The 23,831-nt window shown below is 38.8% G+C and overlaps 1 protein-coding gene across 1 annotated transcript in view; it reads right to left on the bottom strand.

Moving 5' to 3' along the window:
- Positions 1 to 23,831, bottom strand: part of EVC2 (Ellis van Creveld syndrome 2) — a gene marked incomplete at its 5' end in the record, with an annotated part of 75,175 nt that overhangs the window by 33,980 nt on the left and 17,364 nt on the right. Inside the window, 5 exons of the mRNA XM_010150092.1 lie at positions 1,898 to 2,073; positions 4,680 to 4,919; positions 7,790 to 8,114; positions 18,855 to 19,006; positions 20,477 to 20,611. Coding sequence (XP_010148394.1) covers positions 1,898 to 2,073; positions 4,680 to 4,919; positions 7,790 to 8,114; positions 18,855 to 19,006; positions 20,477 to 20,611 — 1,028 coding nt within the window. The remainder of the gene's footprint in view (positions 1 to 1,897; positions 2,074 to 4,679; positions 4,920 to 7,789; positions 8,115 to 18,854; positions 19,007 to 20,476; positions 20,612 to 23,831) is intronic.

Genomic DNA, 23,831 nt, shown 5'->3' with positions numbered 1-23,831 from the left:
TACTGCTGGAGGCACTCACTTTCCAACACCAACTTCCTGAAAGGTCTAGCATGACACTGGAAAACTTCTTTACTTATAACAAGGTCCACATAAATGGAGAATATTCAGAAGAACGAGACCAATATGAAATGTTTTGCTTCAATCTTTTAAGTGAGTCAATCGAACACTTTAAAAACACAGTACTCAATAAATTCTTGAGGTCTTACGAAAATTAAAGTTTTGGAAGAAATTTATAAAGGAGCTTGAGTTGTTGATATCTAACAAGTCACAAGAATTGGGTTCAGTTTTTAACAAACCAAAGAAGGAAGAAAACTTCTTGTGAACAAACAGATACTGGAAAAAGAAGGATGCAACACATTACAGCTGCTGTAGCTGAAAGCCATCAAGAACATGCCTCCATTGATAGCTGGAACAACCCGGGACACATACTGCCTCAAGTATTGCCCTTTTGCCCACTACGCTTTAAAGGAAACCATAAAGAGCCAAGCTAGACGTCCCTGAAATCCACCATTACGGACTGTATTTTAAAACTTGCTTTCGCACCTTTTGGCACTGCAGTCCATGGACTTGATTTCCAAAAGACACTGAGTACCCACAGCCAGTCCTGACAAATGGGACATTTTATTTAAATACTATATTTAGAAAGCCCAGCCTGAAGACTTTGGCTGCTCTATTTCATCTAAAATGTTCACAACACTCCCAAGAATTGGTTTGGGTTTATTTTGCTTTTTCTAATGTTCAATTCTGGCCACAAGGAATCTTTTTCATGTTAATTTGAAATTGCCTTACTACCTGATAAATTTGAATCATCCCATTAAGCTCCATTTTTAAAAGACCTCTCCCCTCATCATTTACCTGCTGGTTTATGCATCCCTGAATCTGTTTATCTGTGGTATATCTAATCTACATATTTTCTCAGTTTCTCTTCTCTATACAAACAGTTCTGCATTTTAAAATTCCATTTATAAGAGTAAGCTTACGGCACGCTATTAACACTGGACACAATAGATTAAGACAGACCTGCATCTATATTTAGACAAGCAGATTCAATGCTAAAGTGAAAAACAAGAGGATATTATGGATACAAATTTAAAGTACTAGCTACTCAGACCAGGCTTCTCTTACTGCTCAAATTTTAATGCTGAAATTTGTAAATATTCCCCAGGTCCCTTTACAATTAGAAACTGAAATACAAGCCTACCTAGCATAGATTATAATTTTCTCAGGGATTATACTAGGATATTTCAGTTTGCCTGTAGGAAAAAAAAAACAAACAACCCACCAACTAGCAGATAATCTGAAATACTACATTCTAGAGTTTTTTAATCTCAACATCGAAAGAATGAATAACAACGTAACATCTGGCCAATGTTTGCCTGAAAGGAATTCCTGCCACAGCAGCTGTGGCAGCTCAAGACTGTACATCCACCTCCTCAAACACATACAATCACAAGTAAATCAAAATATTCTGTTAAATCCAGATAACCCACACAAATGGTCTTAACCGGTGCATGTTGTGATGGTCTCAGGTAGGACTTTTCACATGACTGAGGACTATTTACATGACTAATGAATCTATAAAGACGTTGAGACTCCTACATGAGTCTGGTTCCCATTGAAGTCAGAATTTCAAACAGGTACTATACATGTTCCCAGCAATTCATCTCTGTGCTGTACAAAGTGGACACAAACAACAAAGCCCCACCTTAGTGTCTGCTGCGATATTACCTAACAGTCATCGGTTACGAGGTTATTTTCTTAGCATTAACTTAAAAGATAACATTTTTATGCACCTTTCCTGCTAGGTAACACAGACAAAAATACTTTTGAAGACTATTCTGTTGCCTGTAAGATAATGTAGTCAAATGGCTGCCAAGAAAAGAATTAATGTATTTACCTTTCCATCTTATTAATGAGACTTGATATGTGGGCTGCTGCTGTATTTATAAGAGCAGAGGCTTGAGAATCCCTTAACTGTATCTTACTTATAAGATACTCTCTGTAAGCAAATCTTCTATTTAGATGATATTTCTTGCTAGCTTGCAAAAAATCCATTAGCTCTTCAATGTCTCCCTACAGGAAAGAATGTGAACAAATGTATTTAATGAGAAGCAATGTTAGTTTCAGTAAACACCTGGGGGTATCAGACCAGATTTGTTCATTAACAGGGCAAAGTTAAAAAGCACTTACAAATGAAAAGCAATAAGCTTATATCAACTTAACTCTAATGATCACATCAAATTAGGACTCTTATTTCAACGCAGCAAAATAAATAATGTGCTGAGCTTTGGGCCTGAATACCTCAACACTGTATGTACTCTCCTAAATACCTAGTGCACCTCCCGAGAGACCCAAGTTAACAGATCATTTGATCAGGTACCCACAATTAAATAGGCATGCAAGACTACCAGTACTAGTAGACCTGTTCCTGCTTAAAGGTACCCACAGGCTGAAAGGTCTTCTTGAACTAGGACCTGAAAAGAGCATGTGTTCAGTAAGAGCAATAAGTGGCATCATGACCCCCTTTCTTTTTGGTTTTGTTTTGGTTTTTTTTTCCCTTTCTCTTTTCTTTACAATATATTGTATGATCACATAAATAAAGAGTAACATTTTCAAAGGTGTCTAAATGGACTTCAAAGCCAATGATAAGCCTTTCATGTGTGGCCAGTACAGCATGAGGAAAGCCAAGCTCACTGTGCACAGGCTGGCTTAGAAGTTCCTCCTTCGAACAGCGGAGAACAGGAATGGTTTAGGTACCTGTAAATGAGTCTGGTAGAGATGAGAGGTGAATAATAGAATGTTTGGGTTGGAAGGGACCTTTAAAGACCATCTAGTTCCAACCCCCCTGCCATGGGCAGGGACACCTTCCACTAGACCAGGTTGCCCAAAGCCTCATCCAGCCTGGGCTTGAACACTTCCCGGGATGGGGCATCCACAGCTTCCCTCGGCAACCTGTTCCAGTGCTTCACCACCTCCTCCATGAAGAATTTTTTCCTGATGTCCAACCTAAATCTCCCTACTTTGAGTTTAAACTCATTACCCCTTGTCCTGTCACTACAGGCCCTTGTAAAAAGTCCCCTCAGCCTCCTTGTAGGTCCCTTCAGGTACTGGAAGGCTGCAGTAAGGTCTCTCAGGAGCCTTTTCTTCTCCAGGCTGAACAAGCCCAACTCTCTCAGCCTTTCTTCATATTCTCTCAGCACTATGCTTCTGTATGTGAATTAAGTAAACAAGAATTTCTTTGTGACTTAAAAAATAAACTTCTAAGATCTTAAATCCATTCTTTTTTTTCAGTTAGGCTAAATTATTGGTTAGATTTGTACCACAGCCAAATCTTAGAATAAATTTCAAATCCATAGCAAAGATATGGGGAAGATTTGCAAGATAGTAGAGTAATACTTCTCCAGGTTGGACAATCACAACTCTCTCAGCCTGTCTTCACAGGAGAGGTGCTCCTTCATGAGGCTGCCCACCTCTCCAGCCTTTCAAGGCTACCATTCTGCTAGCATCAGGTAGCCAAAGCAAGGTTTGATACTTAGGTGACCCATGTCTGAGCAGCCAAAACATTGTCACAACTTCTTTCATTTGCTCTATCTTCTGCTGGCTGCTCAACTATCTTTTACACATGTGCTTGCTGCATTTACACATGACAGTGGCCCATGTGTGGCTTTTCTGTGCAAAACCCTTGAGGAAACCACTCAAGCTATTCTGTTGCAAGAGGCTGAAGTCCTTAACATACTCTTCATTAGACTCCCAGACTGCGTAAGAGAGACTCAACCCCTCAAAGTACAAAACCATAGCACTTCAGATATACCACAACTTCAATAATCTACACTGCTGGACTGGGGGGAGGCTCAGTACATCTTCTGGAGTATAGAAAAGCACTTGATGCCTAGGGGGTTTTGAAAATGCCTGTACAGACAGGCTTCTAAAGGTACTTATCATTCATTAGACAGCATCTGATTTGTTTTAGAAAACACCATTCATAAAATAGATTTAGGTACGTAACTGTTCTCTTAGTTGCCTAAGTCCATTTATTTGAGCTGAAATTACATTTGAAAATGTCACTCTGGCATTTCTGTACTACACTGAGGACCCCACTAACACCAGCCAGGATAGACCTGGAACCAGAAGTTTGCTGCACAAGCACAATCTGCTCTCAGACCATCCTTTCAGGGAGGGTTTAGGGACAGAGCTGCACCAACAGAGCTTTCAGGAGGAAAGCAGAGCCTCCAGGTGTGTAGATATATCAGAATATTCACTGCAAAACTGGGGATTTATATTACACAATTTCCAACTGCGTGGTGTAGACATGTTTTCAAACTTCCTTCTTCTGCATGATACAGGTGAGCCACTAATCTTACTTTCCCTGAGCAGTAAAGACAAGCCTTAAGCACTTGGGTACTTTAGAAATATTACCCATGAAAACAAAAGACAACACTAAGCATGTAATGTTGTGGCAAATACAACTAACCCACAGTTGTAGAAAAAGGCTGTGCATATGCATCAATACACAGTTGTGTAGATGTCTAGACGTGCATAAAGATGGCATTATACTTTTTAAAGTTCTTCCTAAGAAAAGTAATTATGAAAGTGGTAACATTCATCCTGAATCATTTCTCAAAAGCCACTGTGTGTTTGTATTCTCACATAGGTTAGGAGTGGAGTTATCATCCCATTACCTGTATTTTAGAGTAACCTTCCACTAATGTTTTAGCTGCTTCCAACTTCAGTTCTCCCTTGAAAGTAGCATTTTTTATCTGTGTAAAAAAGATACCATGGAGCTCCTTTCTCTGGGTCACAGCCAGCTGTCTATAAGCCTTTGCAAAATATTCCTCCTGCTTTACCAGAAGGAACCTTTTCAAGCGGTCCTGCTCCACCCTGTGAACTCTATCCAGAAGACTTCTGTATTCTACAGCAGGCTGCAGAGGAAAGAAATAAATAAATCTGAAGTGATTTTCAATATTCAACATATGTTAAAGTATCAGTGCTACTAGCTCATACATGTTTTACGCATACTCTGATTACTGTCATTTCAGGTTTGAATGAAGGCTAATACTACTAAGTAAGTATGCACATTCCATAGTTTTCACCTTTTTGGAATGACAGGGGTTATACAGCTGTCAATCTCTAATCCAGATAACATATCCAAGGCATAATGAAGTCTTTTTAGAATTCAGAAGCATTATTTAAGGAAAATTATTTTTAAAAAGGCATGAAACTCAACATTAAGACTATATGTGAAATTAATTTGATAGGTTTCATCAATCCTAAAATCTTATTAAAATTGAATACTCTCATTGGTCAGAACAATGGAATAACAACTATCATACATTTAAAAAACAATATAAGTTAGAAAAGTTATTCTACTACACATCTCTCAAAGTTCTTACTATTGCTGACCTACTTTGTCTATTGGTTTCTACAAATTAATCCAAGAGCATCATTTTAGAGTTACAACATAGTAGAATTAAATGGCAATTAATTTAAAAGTTTCTTTGCAAAAAATACTTTCTTATAGCTCTCCAGTAAGACTTATATATACATAGTTTTAATCTCAGATGGCATAAACTCATTACAGAATCAAAACATACATGTCCCACAGAGCAAAGAATGCTTCTTATGCCAGCAGAGCTACCTAACAGTAGTCACGTTGGTCTTGTTCTAAATTTCATACTGTTTATCTGGGGAATGCTGTTCTCTGCACATCACCCCTCATTCCCAAGAGACACACTGCAGACAGTACATAATTAATCAAAATGGCAGGGAACATACGTTCTGTGTTTTGGCTGAGAAGGGGAGGAGCTTATTGCTCCAGCTGTTTTCTACTGCCATCCCTTGGACAGCAGTACTCCTGCTGCCAGGAGTGCAAGTGTGGGCCAGCTCTAGCACTCTGGTATGTTCTTTTGGACCAAGTTCCACAGCAAGTACAAAAACAGGGCCTTTCACAGAAAGGTAAGTGAAGAGCAAGACATTGGTATATGATAAATGGACGAGGACAAGTACTGGATTGGCCTTAATTCTTTCTTTGATTCCCACCATGCCAGATTTCCAATATAAACCAGAGTGAACCAATACCAATGTATTTTGTGTAAAGAAAAGCTGCTTTGCTGAGAGCATATTTACTGTGAGTTCACATGCTGAGTTTCAGTCAGGGACCTCTCTCTCTGCAAAGGTAGGATTTATCTCAGTGAGGTATAAGTGTTAGACATCTAGTCTAAGCCCTTCTATAAGCAACTGAAAGAAAAAGACTTCTGCAGCGTACAGTTCACCTCATCCTTATAAAGATGTCCACAAGTATGCCTTGCTTGCCATCTCCTTTGACTTTCCAGCACCTCTACTTTGGGATCTTCATATCCTACACATACTTGAAAGATCCCCAGAGTCACAACTTAAAATTCACCTGGAAACATCAAAGAAATTCAGCTGGCTCACTAGTCTTGTGCCATCAACTTTCTCCACATAACAGCCTGATAAACCAAAGTTCTTCCTGAGAGCCTACACATACTGTAATACCTTTCATGGGTCACAGTCAGCAAAAAACTTCTGTTGTCAAAACTGCAATCATGAATGGTCATAAAGTCCTTAACAATTATAGGTATAGGATATGCAAGTAAAAATTATTTAAAACAAAGAAACAAAAAAACCAACACCAAAACAGAAAGCTAAAAACTTAAGTACTGCCTACAAAGAAAGCATACACAAATAAGAAATATACTGGTCTAAGGGATTATACTCCTAATGTAACTGGTTTTGTCTCTATAGATGAACTGAAACAGACAGCTGGAAACTCACCACCAAATAATCCTCTTAATATGAGTTACAACATTAAACAAGCATGAAACATTAACTTGGGTATTTCGCCATTTTAAGCTTACAGAGGTGAAATATTAAATACTTAACAGAATACTTCCCACATACAGGAAGTGAAAAAAAAAGGGGGGGGGGGGGGGGAGGAAATAATTTTTATTGCAAAGATTCAATATACTTTAAAAAAGGCAGGGATGGCTGGAGCATGATTTTGTACAAGGGATGTTGGACTGGTGACCAAAGGCTCAATTTCCAGCTAGTGACTACTACCATGAAATCCTGGGTAATGATACTTACTCATTCAGACAGAGATCTTGGAATGAAAGGGGCACACATAGGCACTAAGCTTTTACTTAAAAGGAGACTTGTAAAGAATCATACTCTACCTTAAATTATTTATATCTCTATTATCCAGAGGCTGTTTCCAAGAGAAGTTAACTCCCTGCTCTGCCTAAAATACAGACTGTGCTGATTACCTTCACTCAGTTTGGAGGAAATCGGCCTCTGGTTGTGCTTATATCCTCAATTTCTTCAAAATAAGAATATAAATATTGGAGGTTTTCTACCTAGATTGTAAGGTTTATGATGCAGGTAGTCTGTTCTGCTCTGAATGTGCAAAATACTTTACACAGTATCTAACCAGAGTTCTTAGGAACTGCTGCAGTCAACTACAGTAAATAAAAATACACCACTTTGCAGGGGTTTAAGTGACCATAAAAATAAAAAAATCAGGGTAATAACAACCTTTTGTTTTCAAGCATCACAGATTCTCTTGAGATAGATGCATTTTCTGGTGAAGTAAAACATTTTTTTAATAACAACTACCCCAATTATGACACCTGAATTTCTGAACACATTTAAATCATACAGCTTTTGTCGTTATTCTTCTAAGAGGATAACTCACACATTCTACCCTAATAGAGAAACCATCTATATAAAACCACACATCATGCCCAACATCTTGATTTTATATCAGATTTACCTTTTCATTTATTTTCTTCATTAATTCCTCAGCCTCTTCATTTGCAGCTCTCGTTTTTTGGCACTGAGCCTCCATTTTCTTCCTAGTTTCCAGATTACATTCAGCTGTTAAAGCCACCATCTTCCTTTCATACTCCTCTTGAATCTCCTTCTCCATTGCAAGAAACTGCTTTTTGAAAACTGAACTCATTCTCTTCTCCACGTGAGGAAAGAGGCTGTGACTTAAGACCATGTTCTTCATCATCATAGCAATAACTTCTTTACAGATCTGCGTTCGATATGCCTCCAGATCTGCATCTGCCCGTGTCAGGCTGGCAACCTCCAAGCTGTAAAAAGGTAATCAGGACTGTTTGAAATTCCAGATTACAGGAAATTTCTATCTGAAAACAAGGATACCTAGACTCATTCAATACTGGGTAGCAATCAGAGAAGTGCAGGAATGTCTTAGCCTATGAGTTTAATGATCACAACAGTAATCATTCATTAAAAAGCAGGGTGAGCAAACTTCTACTACAGCAACTTTAATGAAATATGTCTACACGCATTCCCATTTCAGACAGAAAAAATAAAAATCCTTTCTTTAAAAGTCAAACCTTTCCCTCACGTTAAAAGCAAAGAAAAAGCTCCCATGAAAAAAAAACACAAAAAACTTTTTGTTGGGAAGCAGATGAAGTGAGTATCTGAATAGACTATAAATTTCACTGACTTTGTAAAATGGTTTTAAACTCCCTGACCCAAAGACATTGATACACCACTGTTTCATGTTCTGTGCTGGTATATTCCCTTCTCTGCAGGGAAGTCATGAGAGTGTTTCGATTAGGTGCCCATACAAATAAATTAAAATAGCTGATCTCTCTCTCTCATTAACAATAATAGAGTTCTAGAAAAGAGATTAAAACCAGAGGGAACCACAAGTTTTTTTTATAAAATGCTATAAATGTCATGTTGCATATGAATACATTCTCATTTATCTTTAGAGCTAATTAAATTGGAATTACAATTATTCTCATTTCATATACTATGTAACTACTGTAAATCTTATAGCTTTGCCTATTATGCACTCTAATCAGGATTGGAGAATTAGGTGGTATTCACCCCTGCATGTCATTTTTCATGAACACAGAATTATAGAATGGTTTGGGTTGGGAGGGACCTTAAAGACCATCTAGTTCCAACCCCCCTGCCATGGGCAGGGACACCTTCCACTAGACCAGGTTGCTCAAAGCCTCATCCAGCCTGGCCTTGAACACTTCCCGGGATGGGGCATCCACAGCTTCCCTCGGCAACCTGTTCCAGTGCCTCACCACCCTCTCCATGAAGAACTTCTTCCTGATATCTAATCTAAACCTCCCCACTTTCAATTTAAACCTGTTACCCCTTGTCCTGTCACTACAGGCCCTTGTAAAAAGTCCCCCCAGAGCTTCCTTGTAGGTCCCTTCAGGTACTGGAAGGCTGCAGTAAGGTCTCCCTGGAGCCTTTTCTTCTCCAGGCTGAACAAGCCCAACTCTCTCAGCCTTTCTTCATATTCTCTCAGCACTATGCTTCTGTATGTGAATTAAGTAAACAAGAATTTCTTTGTGACTTAAAAAATAAACTTCTAAGATCTTAAATCCATTCTTTTTTTTCAGTTAGGCTAAATTATTGGTTAGATTTGTACCACAGCCAAATCTTAGAATAAATTTCAAATCCATTGCAAAGATCTTGAGAAGATTTGTAAGATAGTAGAATAATACTACATTCAGAAGGGCATATATCAAAGCATGCAAATCTATAAACACTTCACCTTTTTGTCAAACAAACTTTCCTTATGTAAGCAAATAAAGTTTAACTAAATCAGTGACATGTCAATATCACTTCCACTCTGTTAAACACAAGAGATGTTTTTTACCCATTTAGAAATCAATAGGATGGAATTAAGTTGTTTTCTTACAATGACTCAAATACTGGAAGTATTTAGGAGATGTTAGCTTAAACTATGATAACCTATCAATCACAAAGAAGCAGAGAGATTTTTCTGTTGCAGTCTCTCAAAAGCCCAGACAAGCACTTGAGAAGGCCATACTTGTCTTGGTCATCTGCTGCAGAGCTATCTGGTTACAGCTGCAAAACCTCCTCCCTTTCCCCCTCCTTCCATGGATGTAGGATCAGGAATCACTGCTGTATGGGGACACAACCCTGTGATTGAAACACTGTGTTCCTGAAAAGTTCTTCACAGTAATCTGAAGATCCTGTAAGAGTAATATTTTCTATAACATCCCCAGGAGAACACAACAACCCAGCTTCTCTGTACTGTGTACAGATGGACCCTGCAGGACAGCACCTGCAAGGACATAGCCTTCTTGGGCAGCATTCTGCTACACTCATGGTCAAGGCCCCAGGGTGCCGATCTGCTCCCTGTGCTTGGGAAGACTCTCCTTGCTCCAGGACAGTGGGGCAGCCCCAGATGACAGGGGATGGCAGGATCAGGGGAATAGGATACTGAAGCAACACAGCAAATGCCTCAAAGGGGCAGTGCAGAAAATACACAGTATTTTCCCTGAAGTCTTTTGCTGGCATAGCCACCTAGTCCTAAGCTGTTTACTTACGTCAACTAACTTCAAAAAAATGAAGCGTTTCAGTTTTGTGCAAATGCCCTTAAATAAAAACAAGGTTCCAGAAAAATGGGAGCTTTATGTTGTAACATTTCTCTAATGACTGTCAGGCAGCAGTAGAGGCTCCCCTTCGTAGGTTCACCAATTCATTACTAGCCTGTAAAATCCAAGCCCCCAGGACTTATTTTTCTGTTTTAATTCTCACTACAAGTCCAGTAGCCCTGATTTAATGGAAGCGTATCTGCCTTTTGTGAGAAACATCTTGGTTTTCAAGCATCCCCTCATAGAGAACTAAGTAACAACACTTTAATTAATTGTTCCACTTCACAATTCCTTTAAGACCTAAAAACAGTCACCTTACCCTCAGTTTGAATTTGATTAGTTTCAACTCCCACCTCTGTTTGCTGGAATAACAAGATCCTGAGTCATTATTTTTCTGTTCTTCATGCATGTACTGATGGTGGTCACAGCACCTACAACCCTTTACCGAGGTGTGAAAGGCTGAACTCCTCATCTCTCTCTCGCTCTCTCTGGAAGGCAACACTTCACAGCGCCACCATGTTGATACACAACTCATAACACAACATTTACTTCTTATCATAAGTTATTACTAACTTATGCAGGAGTTTTTTCAGCATGCTTTGAAAAAAGATTTAAGCCCTCCCTCACCCATCTCCTTACTTATCACTTTTCCAGTCTTCTTCAGCAGTGATCCCAAGAATGAAAGACAAAACCAAACACCATCACATTTCCTTTTGTCACCTTTCCCTCAGTCTTCCCACAACCCAATTTCATTTTGAGCAAGACTCCCACAATCCTTCTCATCCACAAAGAGAACAACAGTACCCAATTAACTCCACTCCTCAAGATACTGCCAAGTGCAGGAGGAGCAATAGGTGTAGTTCACCTGATGCTCATGTGTCAGCAAGTGAGTGATGAGGCTGTTAAAATCACAGGTGTATTTAATCTGCAACTCACTCTCTCTTTTCCTGACAGCACATATGTGAAAAAGGCAATGAAGCAGAAGCAGCATGTGAACAGTTCCACCAAACCAAGGGTAATAGCATGGAGAAAAAAGTGATTACAAACCACAGCTCTTTCAGGTCACATCCTGGATGACATCAGTCAGACCATTACTTTTTTCAGTGGCAGCATCTGTAAAAATGTGAAATCTATGTTCTGCGTGATGTACTATGCTTCTGGCCTCCTCCACACAGCAGCCAGCATGAGCGAGACAACCTCATCACATGCATCAGAGACCTTGCTTCAAGCTCTTACTCAAAATGAGAGGTTGAGGGCAGCCTTAACAAGTTGCATCAATAAACCCCTGGAGTCTCAGATACCAACAGTCGATACAAAACAGGAATTCTGTACATATAATAAACCAAATGCTTTCAGACACAAGTCCATCAGAAGAGCAATGCTTACAAATACTTAAATATGCAATGATTTGTGACACCTAGGAAAAAGCCAAATCCTAGTGTAATGCCTTGTGCCTCCTCAAACCATGGTAGATGTAATAAGTTGCTTTAAATGCTCTGCCCTCTGCTTGTTACAGCAATTCATGTTTAAAATGTCTCACATCTCCTGAGTATATTCAGCATAATAGAAACATGAAAGCAAATGAAGCACAGGTAGCATATGGCAACCTACTGATGAAAAAGATCAAAGCTTCTGTTGGACAAAGCATGCAGAGAAGGGATAAGGATGGTACAGAATGCAGGTAGTACAAAAGTGTCGGGGGAGGAAAGGTGAACAGACACATAGAAAACGAAACAGTAAACAGCAAGTAAAGATTTTTCACTCACAGGAAGAGGATTTAAAGATCTGTCAGAGAAGATCTGGGAGGGGAGAATCACAGACACCAAACAGAGAAGCAGAGAGCATGCCCGAGTATCTGATGTCCTCCACAGACCTAATAAAAAAATACAGGAAAGCAGCTAGGGTCAGGGAAGAAAGGTACAGTTAATGAAAAAAAAAAAACCAAACCCACAGCACATCACAAAAAAGGAAACCTCTCATTAACGACAAAATAACTATGTATTTAAGTCTTATTCAAATTAGAGGTCCACAGAGGGAATTTTTGAACAGGAGAATTAACAGCTGCTGAATTTAACAATCCTAAAATGAACTAATGGCTTTCTGACACATTTTTAAAAGGAATTCTGAGTTTTCAAAGATAAGAAACTATGGTGACACAACTTTCTGAAGTCTAAAGGTGAGGAAGCATCAAGCAAAATCCCCTTCGGTGACATTTTATCACCAAAACAGTAAATCTCATAATTTTCAGAAGACTCATCTCTCACCAACAAATGGTGGCCAATTAGTAGTATACGTATTACAACAGCAGCCAGAGCAGACTGGAGCCCTGTGGGAGCCGTTTCTGCAAAAGCATCCCTTCATGATACACAACGCTTGCAAAAAGCATGTAATTTTGGGCCATTTGCAGACCATGGTTTTTGCTGAAGAGAGGACTGCAGCAGGGAAGGACAGACAGACACACAACTGCCACCAGCCCACTGGCACTGCAGCTACCACCTGAGCCAGAGGCACACCTCCTGCACCCGTCGGCACAGTTCCAACAGGACAGCTGCAGTGAGGAAGGGAAAAGGTAGACCAAAAAGAAGTGTTATGGTCTGTGTTGCCTTGTCACACTTCAGAGAAACAAAGATGGAGAGAGGGTGAGACAGGGAGAATCACAAGCTAGAACATGGTACCCTCAGGGTTGGTTTTAGTAACAGTACTAAAGACCACCAGTTCAAGTACAATGGGCATTGGAGGTCTACAGCTGCAGATTTGGTTTGTTTCCTCAATCATTCATTTACTGATGGGTTAGTAATACATTATCAATAATTTGGGCTGTGTTTTAGTTTCGTTTTTGTGGGTTTGTCTCATCGTGTTTTGATTTTTTTTTTTAAAGTACTGTGTCAGTGTGGACCCTGTGTGCGGTGCCGTAGCTGCAGCAGAGCAAAGTGCAAACCTTTGCTACAGCAGAAGCAGAGGCACAAGGTGTGAATGGCCACCAACAGCTACCGACTGCCCAAACCCTAATTCTTCAGCCCTCCCTTGCCTTTTTCTGTTCTCTGCCTGCGGCCAGGCTAGGGCAGCCCACCTGTGTCAGAGGAGGTCTGAAGATCCTCTGTGCTACACCAGTAGCTGTACTGGCCTGCAGCCAGCTCTGGAGAATTCATCCATCAGCTCTGTGACACTTAAACAGCTAGGCGTAAACCTGGCACAGCTCAAACGGGAGCCTACAGAGAACACAGGACATCTCGTCAGTAAATAAAATTACTAAGAAAGGTACGTGACGATAATCTAAGGATGCTTTCACGTGGATGAGTCACAGGTTAATTTTAGCTTTCCAGAAAAATTCATAATTGCTGACAAAAACAGAAACAGGATTCTTATGATATAAGGGAAAAAAAAAATCCCAAATTTGAAAAAGATGATAAACTGAACTGACAGACCAGCAGCTCTTCAGAAATGAAAATGATTCATGAAAATCTGCCAAAAATCTAACCATTAGATTTGGCAGCACTTTCACCATCAAATTCCTTTAACTCTCCACAGCAATATAAAGACAGTAAAGGTTTTCAATTCTTACATTAACCCATTTAAAAAACACTTGAAAAATCCTGCATTAATACTTTCTTCTTTGACTGAAGAAAGTATGAAAACTGATAAACCAATGACCTTCCTCAGACCAATTCAAAACATACAGCTAGCTACAATACAGCTGTTGATACCAACAGCTACAATACAGATGTTGATACAGAGCTCAGAAAATGGTATTTCACTGAAAAAACACTATGAAAAAAAACTTTAAAAATACTCCAGTCCTGCTTCCAGTAAGTCATCACACATTTTGCTATTGATTTTAAAAGCACCGACTTCAGCCTGGATACTAACAAAAGCCTAAATAAATATTACGGCTATATGCATTATTCATTGATGCCTGAGGAGCTTCCAACTTCGCTGTGATCTACTTTGATTCTTCTGATCTACTCAGACGGGGTGAGTATTTAGATGACAGAAACAGTAGGAGATACCTGTCCTCTTTCAAAATTACATGGAATAAAGCATCGCTAACAGCACTACTCTCAAAATCAGACTGTCTTCTCAATGAGGTAAATTATCCTGTGTGGACAGCAGAAATGACCCATATAATTCTGAACACAATTTCTTCATAGTCAGCCAACAGCAAAAAAGTGCATTTTTTAGATGAAAAAAGATACATATTCCTTAATTTGAAATTACTTGTTTTCTTCAGCTCCCTCCTATCACCTATTAAGGATTTGATGGAAAAAATCATAAGGTTTACACACTTGTCAAATTTATAACAGCATTCATAATAGAGAACTACAAATGCAGGATTTGGTGTTCATTCCATGCGTATTCACTATACCTTACTGTTATATCCATGTGATTATTATTTATTGTTGTATTCCTGCATTGTACACATTGCACAAAACCAGGAATGAATATGCCCCCTCTTCAAAAATTCTAAAATTTCGATTACACTTTTTAAAAGTTTATGAAATACAGAAATACTGCTCTTTTTTTTTTTTGTATTAACAATGTAACTACTACTCATCATTTTCTGTGTAACAATATTCAAGCCTAGCTGCTGTGACAATGTATTCTTTTATTCTTCCTTTCCATCTGAATTCAGGGTTAAAAAAAACCCACATTTGCTCCACAGCAAATTAAATTGAGATGTACAGCAAGAAATTTACATTTAGAAAGAAAAAGTGAACTTCTAATATGGTAGTAAATTGTTTTTGACTTTTCTGTCAAGGCTCTCTGGAGACAGTTTGATCCTGTTCTCTAGTACATTGGCCTCAATGCCCTCTACCATAAGAAAAAAATCAGCTGCAATGCATACATATTACTTAGTGATTTCCCAAAATAATTGGCAGTATGTATTGTGTATCAGCAAGCAGGTTCAAGTTCAGCTAGAGCTTTGACAAACTCAAGGAAGCATAGCTGTACAAAATGAAGATGAAAAAGAAAAGTTGTAGTAGTGGAAAGCCATTTAAAGAAATTAAGTTGCCTTGAACATTATCTGTGTCTTCTGAGACTATGAGCACTGTCAGAATTCATCCCATTGGACATAACCCCACACTGCTCAGCTCTTCACATTCTGTTCCAGACATACAAAAAAAGAGACCCACAACATTTTGGAACACGATCTTCTAACGCGCACGTCAAATATTCAAATCATACAACTTCTTCTCATTAGCATTCACTGTCGGTGAGCCAATATTCAGGAATATACACAGTAAGGAACCTTCCGAGAATAGAAGCGAAGCTATTTTGCTGCATAATGTACATAAAGAATATGATTTATTAAGACAAAACTCACAAAATGGGTAACTAAACAGCTTCCACATGAAATATTAAAAGTATGTTTTGTTCTCTAGCCAATCCTCCTGACATTCCAAACTGTCTACCCTCCAAAGATGTCCCTGTCCATAAATATTGAACACATGCTCCTAATGTATCTGCTAAACAATTTGGCACTGTCACTTCGTAAAAGATATTAACAATTAACATAGCTTGACGTTGTAAAGAGGACAAAATATCCTGTGGCTCTCACTTTTCTGAGTAATTCTCTCATTTGCATCTGGACAAAAGAACAAAGCTCCAGAATTATTCCAACCATGTTTACTATTACAGTGCAATTTAAAAATAATGTATCAATTATGTTGGCAAGCTTATACTTACGGCATGTAGAGCAAATGATATCAATACGTGCAGAAGGAACTATCAAACTAGCATACAAGCAAGATGTTGATTGGTTGAAAATATCTAAAGAATCAAAAGCTCTCTAACAAAAGCCCCTATACTTTTGCCTCACCATGTAATAAAAACCAGGACTATGATGCTAAAATTCTTATCGGCATACATATGACATGAAAAATTGTGCTCTAAATACAAGCCCAGTACTTATCCTCAGTATATTTCCAATCCTATCAGACAATAGAAACCTCATTACTCAGTTTCTTACAGAAAACCGAACTATTCCACTGGGTGACACTAAACATAATAAACCAAAAGGCAACACTGTTGAAAAACTGATTGTGACCACAATTAGTAAAACTGAATTTCATATGAGCACAGAATCCATTCAAATTGACTGCACTAATCCATTAATAAATACAAATGCACCATCTTTTTTTTTCCCATTACGTTGTACAAATCACTATCCTTAAAGCACATAATTCAGTAAAAAGAATTGCTCCATCCTCATTTTAGTCTAGATCCCTGTCACAGAAGCTCTTACGGCAACAGTATTTTACTTTTGTCTTTGATTTCAGCTGAAAACCTGGATAATGTACAACTGTTTATGAAGTACAAGACTAAAATTAAACCTTTAAGGAATATAAATCAGAAATTAAAGGACAGCTTTGCCCAAACTTGCAGAATGAGTAAGGAACCAACATTATGTAAAGAAGCATTCTAAGATAAACAGCAACATGTCAACAATGAGAGATAAAACAAGGGGTGTTTTAGAGCTACTGAAGAAAGCAGAAGCAATATTGCATGTATCAAATATAGTAATGCTGTACCCTTTCTGACCAACCACCCTGCATGTCTGGAATTCATCTCACCCACCTCCAGATCCCTATAGCTGAGCTAATCAGCCCCGGCTCCAGGCTTTAGGGTCATATGGCAGCAGCCATGAGACTCATTTTTTGACAGTCTACTTTAGGTTGAGAATAATCATACCCTCGAAGTGCCCTTTTTCACCCCTGAGTATAAAGGGGATCTCAGGGCAACTTGTAGGAGTTCACACTGCAGAGATCCTCATTCAGTCAGATAAAGTGCACCATCAGTAAGACAGAACAGGAACAGGTATGTAGTAATTAATACACATATTCAATGAGTGCCAATAAAAAGATGGAAAAATGGAAAAAAGTATGCTAAGTGCATCTGTGTGTCACCTCCTAACAGTAAATGAATCAGAAGGTCCCGTTTAAAACTACAAGAAATGAGAAGAATTGGGATAATCTAAACAGAGATTAGGAAGCACTCATTGCTAACAGTGAGAGTCTGATCTGAGCCCTTGACAGTAATGTCTCTCACTCTTTCAATCATCGTTCTTAGCAGGAACTACTGTAACTCTGGATACCTTTGTGGTCCATCTACTATCCTCATCCTGGAAGAAGGAAAAGATAGCTCAGAAGCTGAAGAAGGTTAGTGACTGTTTGCTAATGGGCATCTATTTTATTCACTGCAATGCTCTACCTCCTTAGAGGCAGAGAAAACAGAAACTGTGAGGAAAGAAGCGGAAGCAAGAGAGACAGTTTTGTTAACTGCATAAGAATATTTAAAAACTTTAACCCCTGGATACATACTCAAACTAAGAAATGGATCCTGTTTTATGGGTTTAGAAATAATCCAGTTATGAAAATAATCACATCCAAAGGTTTGCAAGAACATTTACCATAACCTATCGGAAAATAGTCCAGGCCTTTTTTTTTTTCCTTCAAACTAGCTAGATATTCACTATCCCTGAAAAAAATCAATACTAAAGTTAAAAATGTTTGATCCTGTTCTTCTTAATATTTACATAATGATTTTCAGGATAAATCTTCTCAAAGCCTGAGTTGCTATATAGATATAAAAGCAAGGACCAATGTGCAAATTACAGAGATAAGTATCCCAGTTATCAAGGAAATGCAGAAAATAATAATGCTGTTAGTTACTCTTTAAAAAAGAAAATTAACTCCATGGCCCTGTAACTTTTCCTTTTCAGCTTCTACAGATTTTATAGTTGCATAATACTGCCTGTAACCTGCCTTGCCAGGAGCCAATGGTGAGACTGAACAAACAAAATCCGTTCTGTCCTCGGATCAGACCTTTTTATCAAATTCAGCTGAAGAACAGATGACCTTTAACGGAGGCATGTTTCTGTCAAACAGCCCTGACTGGCCTTTCAACAACATGTGGAAACTCTCTGCTCTACCGAGTGGTTCCTCTGACTGTGGAAGCACTATGAGTTGTCACTCCTTAGACTCTGATCCAGGTGTTGCCAAAATACGCTGCTAAACAGCAGTGCTGGCGCCCAGCAGGGTCTCTCTTTTCTAGGACAAAAGCCACCCTTTTGTGAGCAGAATGCATTCAGCAATAGTAGAATACACTCTCTCAACATTTTATTGTACACAGAAAAGCTTCCCTTGACTTCGTGAATCACAGAGAGGAAAACCTAGATGTTGATTTGGTTTGGAAAACTTGCATGCCTAAGGCCTAGATGGAGCTGTGACTTCTGTAAGGTGAAGCAATATGAAATACGGCAATTTTGAGTTCCCCAGATGGCTATTTAATATAGTTCACAAACCTAAGATAGTGCAGTCATATGTGTAAACAGCCTTTATGAAAATAAATTAAAGGGCAGATACTCAAAACATATTCAAAGGTTCAGTTGATGATAAATGTAATAAATGTGATGTAATAGCAGTGAATTCTTACTCTTCTAAAGCCTGAAGCATGTTCCCAGATTCTTCAAAGGACAGAATATCGATGATTTGGTTGTTTGTAATTATATCTTCACTGAAGAGATCACCTGAATTAAACTGAGAATGCTCCAGTTTGAGATTTTGGCTGAGTTCATTCTCTACCTCCTAAAAAAAAAAAATAAAAAGAAAAAATACACTGAGCATCTGATCTCATTTTATTGCTGATAACTTTGGATGAGAAGGTTCCCCCTTATCAAACTGTACAGCTGAAAAGGGTATAAAAAGATTGTGCAGTTCAGATATGTATCTGAAATCAAACACACTACTTTTGTTTCAGGCTGAACCTTTTTTGCATATAACTGATCTAGAATAAAAATGAGGAAATGAAATGGAGAAAACAGAAGACTCTACATTGATTTCAGTAGGCTTGTGAAAACCTTCTAGAAGGTTATCTTTCACTATAAACTTTCTAGACCATCTTAAAAAAATTACCATGGTATACAAATTATATATGGCAAGATTACAGTATTATGAGGTGAACAACATGAACCACTAATCCAATGAATGATGGAAATGACCCAGTTCACAGTTCAGTGAGACTCCATTAAGACTGAGGGCAAATAAAATTACCATACAAAGACCCCATTATAAATACCTGATGCTAGGACAAAACTGGCCCTTTTTAATGATTTCATTATCACAGCTGTGTCTGTAAAAAGAAACAAGACATGCCCTTTTCAATTAAAGGGACTATTTTTCCATTGTTGATGGAGTAACTTTCAACCACAGAACATAAGGCTGAAAGTGATTTGTGAGCTCCTCTGGTCAGCCCAGTGTGATGGGGGTTCTGTCTGAGCAGAGAAGGGGTTCAAACCTCTGAGCACACCCCTCTTAGAGGACTGCTCCAATCACTGTAATATTCTGACTGAGGTCTCAAGCTCCCTCCCATTGAAGTTGATCCACTTTACATAAATACCTAAATAATTCATAGAAGCAATGGCTGAAACTTGAGCCAACTTGATGAATATTTATCAGGCTCTGTATTTTCTCTCTCTGTCCTAGTATGTACTGAAATACTTTCTCCAAACTGGCACAGCTTGGATAAAGAACACTGAAAATGCTCCATCCCCAAACCCAACTCTTTACCTCCTCACTCAAGAGATTAAGGCACATCCAAGGAACTGAGAGACCAAAATTCAAATTCCTGATAATCAGAAATACAACTTGGACCCAGTCCACTGTGCTTGAGGTGAGTGGTCTGCTCCCTGGGCAACTGCTTATAACCCACAGACATCCTGCCTCTCATTTTGAGGGACAAAGAGTAACGGAGGAAGGGAAGAATACGAAAAGAAACTAATAGCCGAAGGGTAATCTATCTCCAGTTTGAAGCTAAGATTCAGGTACTGACAGCAGTTCTTTTGATCAGATTATCATTCTTACACTCCCCTCTAAATCTGATTGCACTAAAAATTAGAGGTTGTAGAGATTACATTACCTGCGAATCCAATCACTTGGTGGCTTTTTATTTATCTTCAAAAACTCTTTAGACAATCCATATTAATTAGAAAATCATATAATTGGATATAATAAATGAAAAATTTTAAATAAAGTACCATTACACACAGTATGACTCACCTGTTTCTTACTACAGGGACTCCATTTTAATATTCGGGTTTGGTAAACAATGAGAAAAACAGCACATGTCAATACAAGGGAAACAAAAAAAGCAATGAAGAACCCTGAAGCATGGATGGCATGGCTGTATGAAATCTGTAATGAAAAGAACATATTATTAAAACTACATTTTAAATAAATATAAAGATCAAACTCAAAGATTGTAACTGTAAGCAGAATAGTAAAATATTCTTAAATGGCTTCACACAACTTCAGGGTTTAATATTTTCAATAGTTGTATATTTTCCATAGGTTTTCAAGTCAACATGGTTCATTATGTTCACCTAGTCCAAATTCCTGTGTAGCTCAAAGCAACAGAACTCCCATAGACTGAATTTTAGCTGCTGAGACTTCTGGGTGTCTCAGCCCTAACAGCCTGTTTTCCAACGTTGCCAAACTTTCCTAAGTCTGGTTGAAATTGCTGGCATTTGATGTTGCTCAGAGGCTCTCAAAAATCAGTCTAATGTTGGCTACCTCTAATTAATGGCTATTTCTTGATTCAGTAAAACTGAGTAATCACGATAGGGAAAAAGCACCAATATGTGTTCAGAATAAATATGTAACTGACAGCTGACAAAACCACACAATTTGTGTGTATCCTTGTAGTTTCTGCATGAGCCAGAGTCAGAAAAGAATAGTGGGAGCACCGGAACCACAAGCCAGCTAACAACTTTGTAGGCCTTTCTCTTTAGCTTTTAATTTAATCTTTAAATTGAATTGCATTAAAAATTAATATTTACTTCATGCTCCATGTAGCAAAAGTTATTTCAGTGTTTGTTTAGTTCTTTGAGACCTTTGGGTGAAAAACACTGCACAGTTATTAGTATAATGTTTCACCACAAACTAATCACTCTGCTGAGACTAGAACACGTAAATAATTAACACGCTGTTTGCGAGCTGGGCCTGGTCATCCCTTGGAGCAAAAACCCGAGAGCATTCCATAGAGTCAACAGTAATTCTGCATAAGAAGCGATAATTAAACATGGTCCACAATTTTAAAAGGATTTATTCCAATTTAACAAAGGATTTTTATCCTTTTACTGCCTAGTTTTTTCTCTTTCTGATGTCTTTTTCTACACTGAAGATCTGTCATCTGTCTAACTGAAAGGAACGTCTGCACGTCAGACTTTGTTGTCTCACAGGCTCAGCTCCTCAGAGCTACTGGAGATGCTCAGTGCTCATCGATTTCAACATGATTTCAGTTGAATTAGGCAATGATGTCAGTATCAAGGAGATCATCAAGATATTAATACAAGCTACTATTGGACGCTTGCACAGTTCCAAGAAGGTCCAAGGTTTACTTTACCGTACTGTAAATGTAGAATCAACAATGGCTCTGACTGCCAGAGGTATACTTGGTTTGGGTTTTGTCTTTTTTTTTTTTAATGTGCTTAGTCTAAAATGATGAAACCCTTGAAGCACTTTGAGGTTCACTAAAATGTTTTGGGACTGAGTATTCACCTGAGTAAGCCAGGCATGTGCCAAGTTCCTCCCAGTATCTTCAAGTTTTAAATGGAAACAAGAAAGAAAAGAAAAAAGAGAAGCAACACATAAATTTCGGCACTGGTGACACCACACCTCGAATCCTGTGTTCGGTTTTGGGCTCCTCATTACAAGAAAGACATTGAGCTCTCCAGTTCACTGCCATAAGATCAGTTAAAGCTGCATCACCTTGCTTCAAAGTATCTTCATCTTTAAATTTACTTGAAAGATGATTATGTAACTATTAAGTACCTCAGTTCCCTAACCTGGCGCTTACTCCCTTCACAGATCAAAAGGGTTTATATCACCCCTTGAACAGTCAATGATCCAACAAGCATCTGTGTGTGACTTGTAAAAAATGCAATTCCTCTCAACTCAACCTGCTGTCCTCATCTTCTCCAGTCCCACTCTGTGGCCAAGAGGGGATCATAGAAGTGTTCTCTTTGAGCTTTGCCACACTAAGGCCCTGCCTAAGGTCCCATTATTTTCAAGGAACAGGTGATGCTGTAGATAATGCTGAGGAAAAAAAAATCTGATTTGGAACCACTTCATCATTTTGTCTGAATTCACCCTCATTTGTCTTAATTTCCAAGCACTCTGTGAAATTTAGGGATCTCTCTAGGCTGTGTAAAGAAAATGGGTTCTGGAACAACAGTCAATGTCACTGGGGGGCTGTAAAACCAAGCAGGAGGACACAACAGGTGCCTAATGGCATCTGAAAGCATCACAGCAGGTGGTGCAGGGCTGGTGCCAGAGCCCCTGCACAAGCCACAGCACAGGACCAGCGCTGGCGCTGCAGGCCGACCTTCAAACCACTGGCACACTAGTGAGCCTCAAAACCCATATCCCTAGGCTAACTTCTTAAGCCATCTCAATAGTGGGAAGAGTCATTACGGGCCCAAGTTTCTTTCAAAAACTGCTGTGCTCCCACTGATGCTGAGGAAAGCAAGCCTGGTAAAAATCAGATCAAAGTCATTATTATCATCCATCCCATGCAACATGCTTAGATGGGAGAACTTATTTTCACCTTTTTTGTCTACAGCGTCCTACCCAGTATCAAAATCACCCAGCCAACGGCAGAGGCAAGCAGTACTCACAGCCCCTGAAGAGCTGTGGGAAGACATCTGCCACTGACACTCAGAAGAGCAACACTTGCATTTTTTCATAACCCACAAAACTACCTTGTCACAGACAACCAAGCATTTTCTTCCAGCGACACAGAAGAGAAAATCCACACGGTTTGTAAAACTTTAACAAACATCAGAGTAGCCGAGTGTGCAAGCAAACTATGTGAAAGCTGATGGGACCATCTTAGCATGGCACTGCCATGACTACATAATTAATTCTGCTCTTTTCTGTCCCCAAAGTCAACATTTAGTATCCACTTAGACACACATGTGTGTTGGCTTCACCCCACCCCTGAAGGGGTTTAAACAATCATTCTTAATGAATAAAAGCTGAGGTTGAGAGCATTTATGACACCTGAAGCTATGGACGAAATACAATACATCACACCTTTTTCAGCTGATCATAATTTCCTTGCACAAACTGATTTCATTTGGGAACACCTTATGTTTGGCCACAGCCCAAATGCAAATACTATGCATGTGAAACATGATGTGTTCCATAATTTCTAAGCTTTATTTTTCAAAAATTAACAGTATTCTCCACACACCTTTACCACACTTCTTAATTATAAAACCTGTTCATTTAATAAGTTCAAATGCAGCTGGGTCAATCTTACCCAGCTATGGAACAGTCCCCAAGAGATTGTTGAGGTCTATCAAGTTCAAGTTGGAAAAAAAAACCAAAACCCACCTGCTATAAAGGTTTT

This window comes from Eurypyga helias, unplaced genomic scaffold, assembly GCF_000690775.1.
Source record: "Eurypyga helias isolate BGI_N326 unplaced genomic scaffold, ASM69077v1 scaffold3764, whole genome shotgun sequence".
Lineage (NCBI taxonomy): Eukaryota > Metazoa > Chordata > Aves > Eurypygiformes > Eurypygidae > Eurypyga > Eurypyga helias.
Note: the sequence above shows the minus strand (reverse complement) of the source record. Positions and strands in the feature narration are given on the sequence as shown.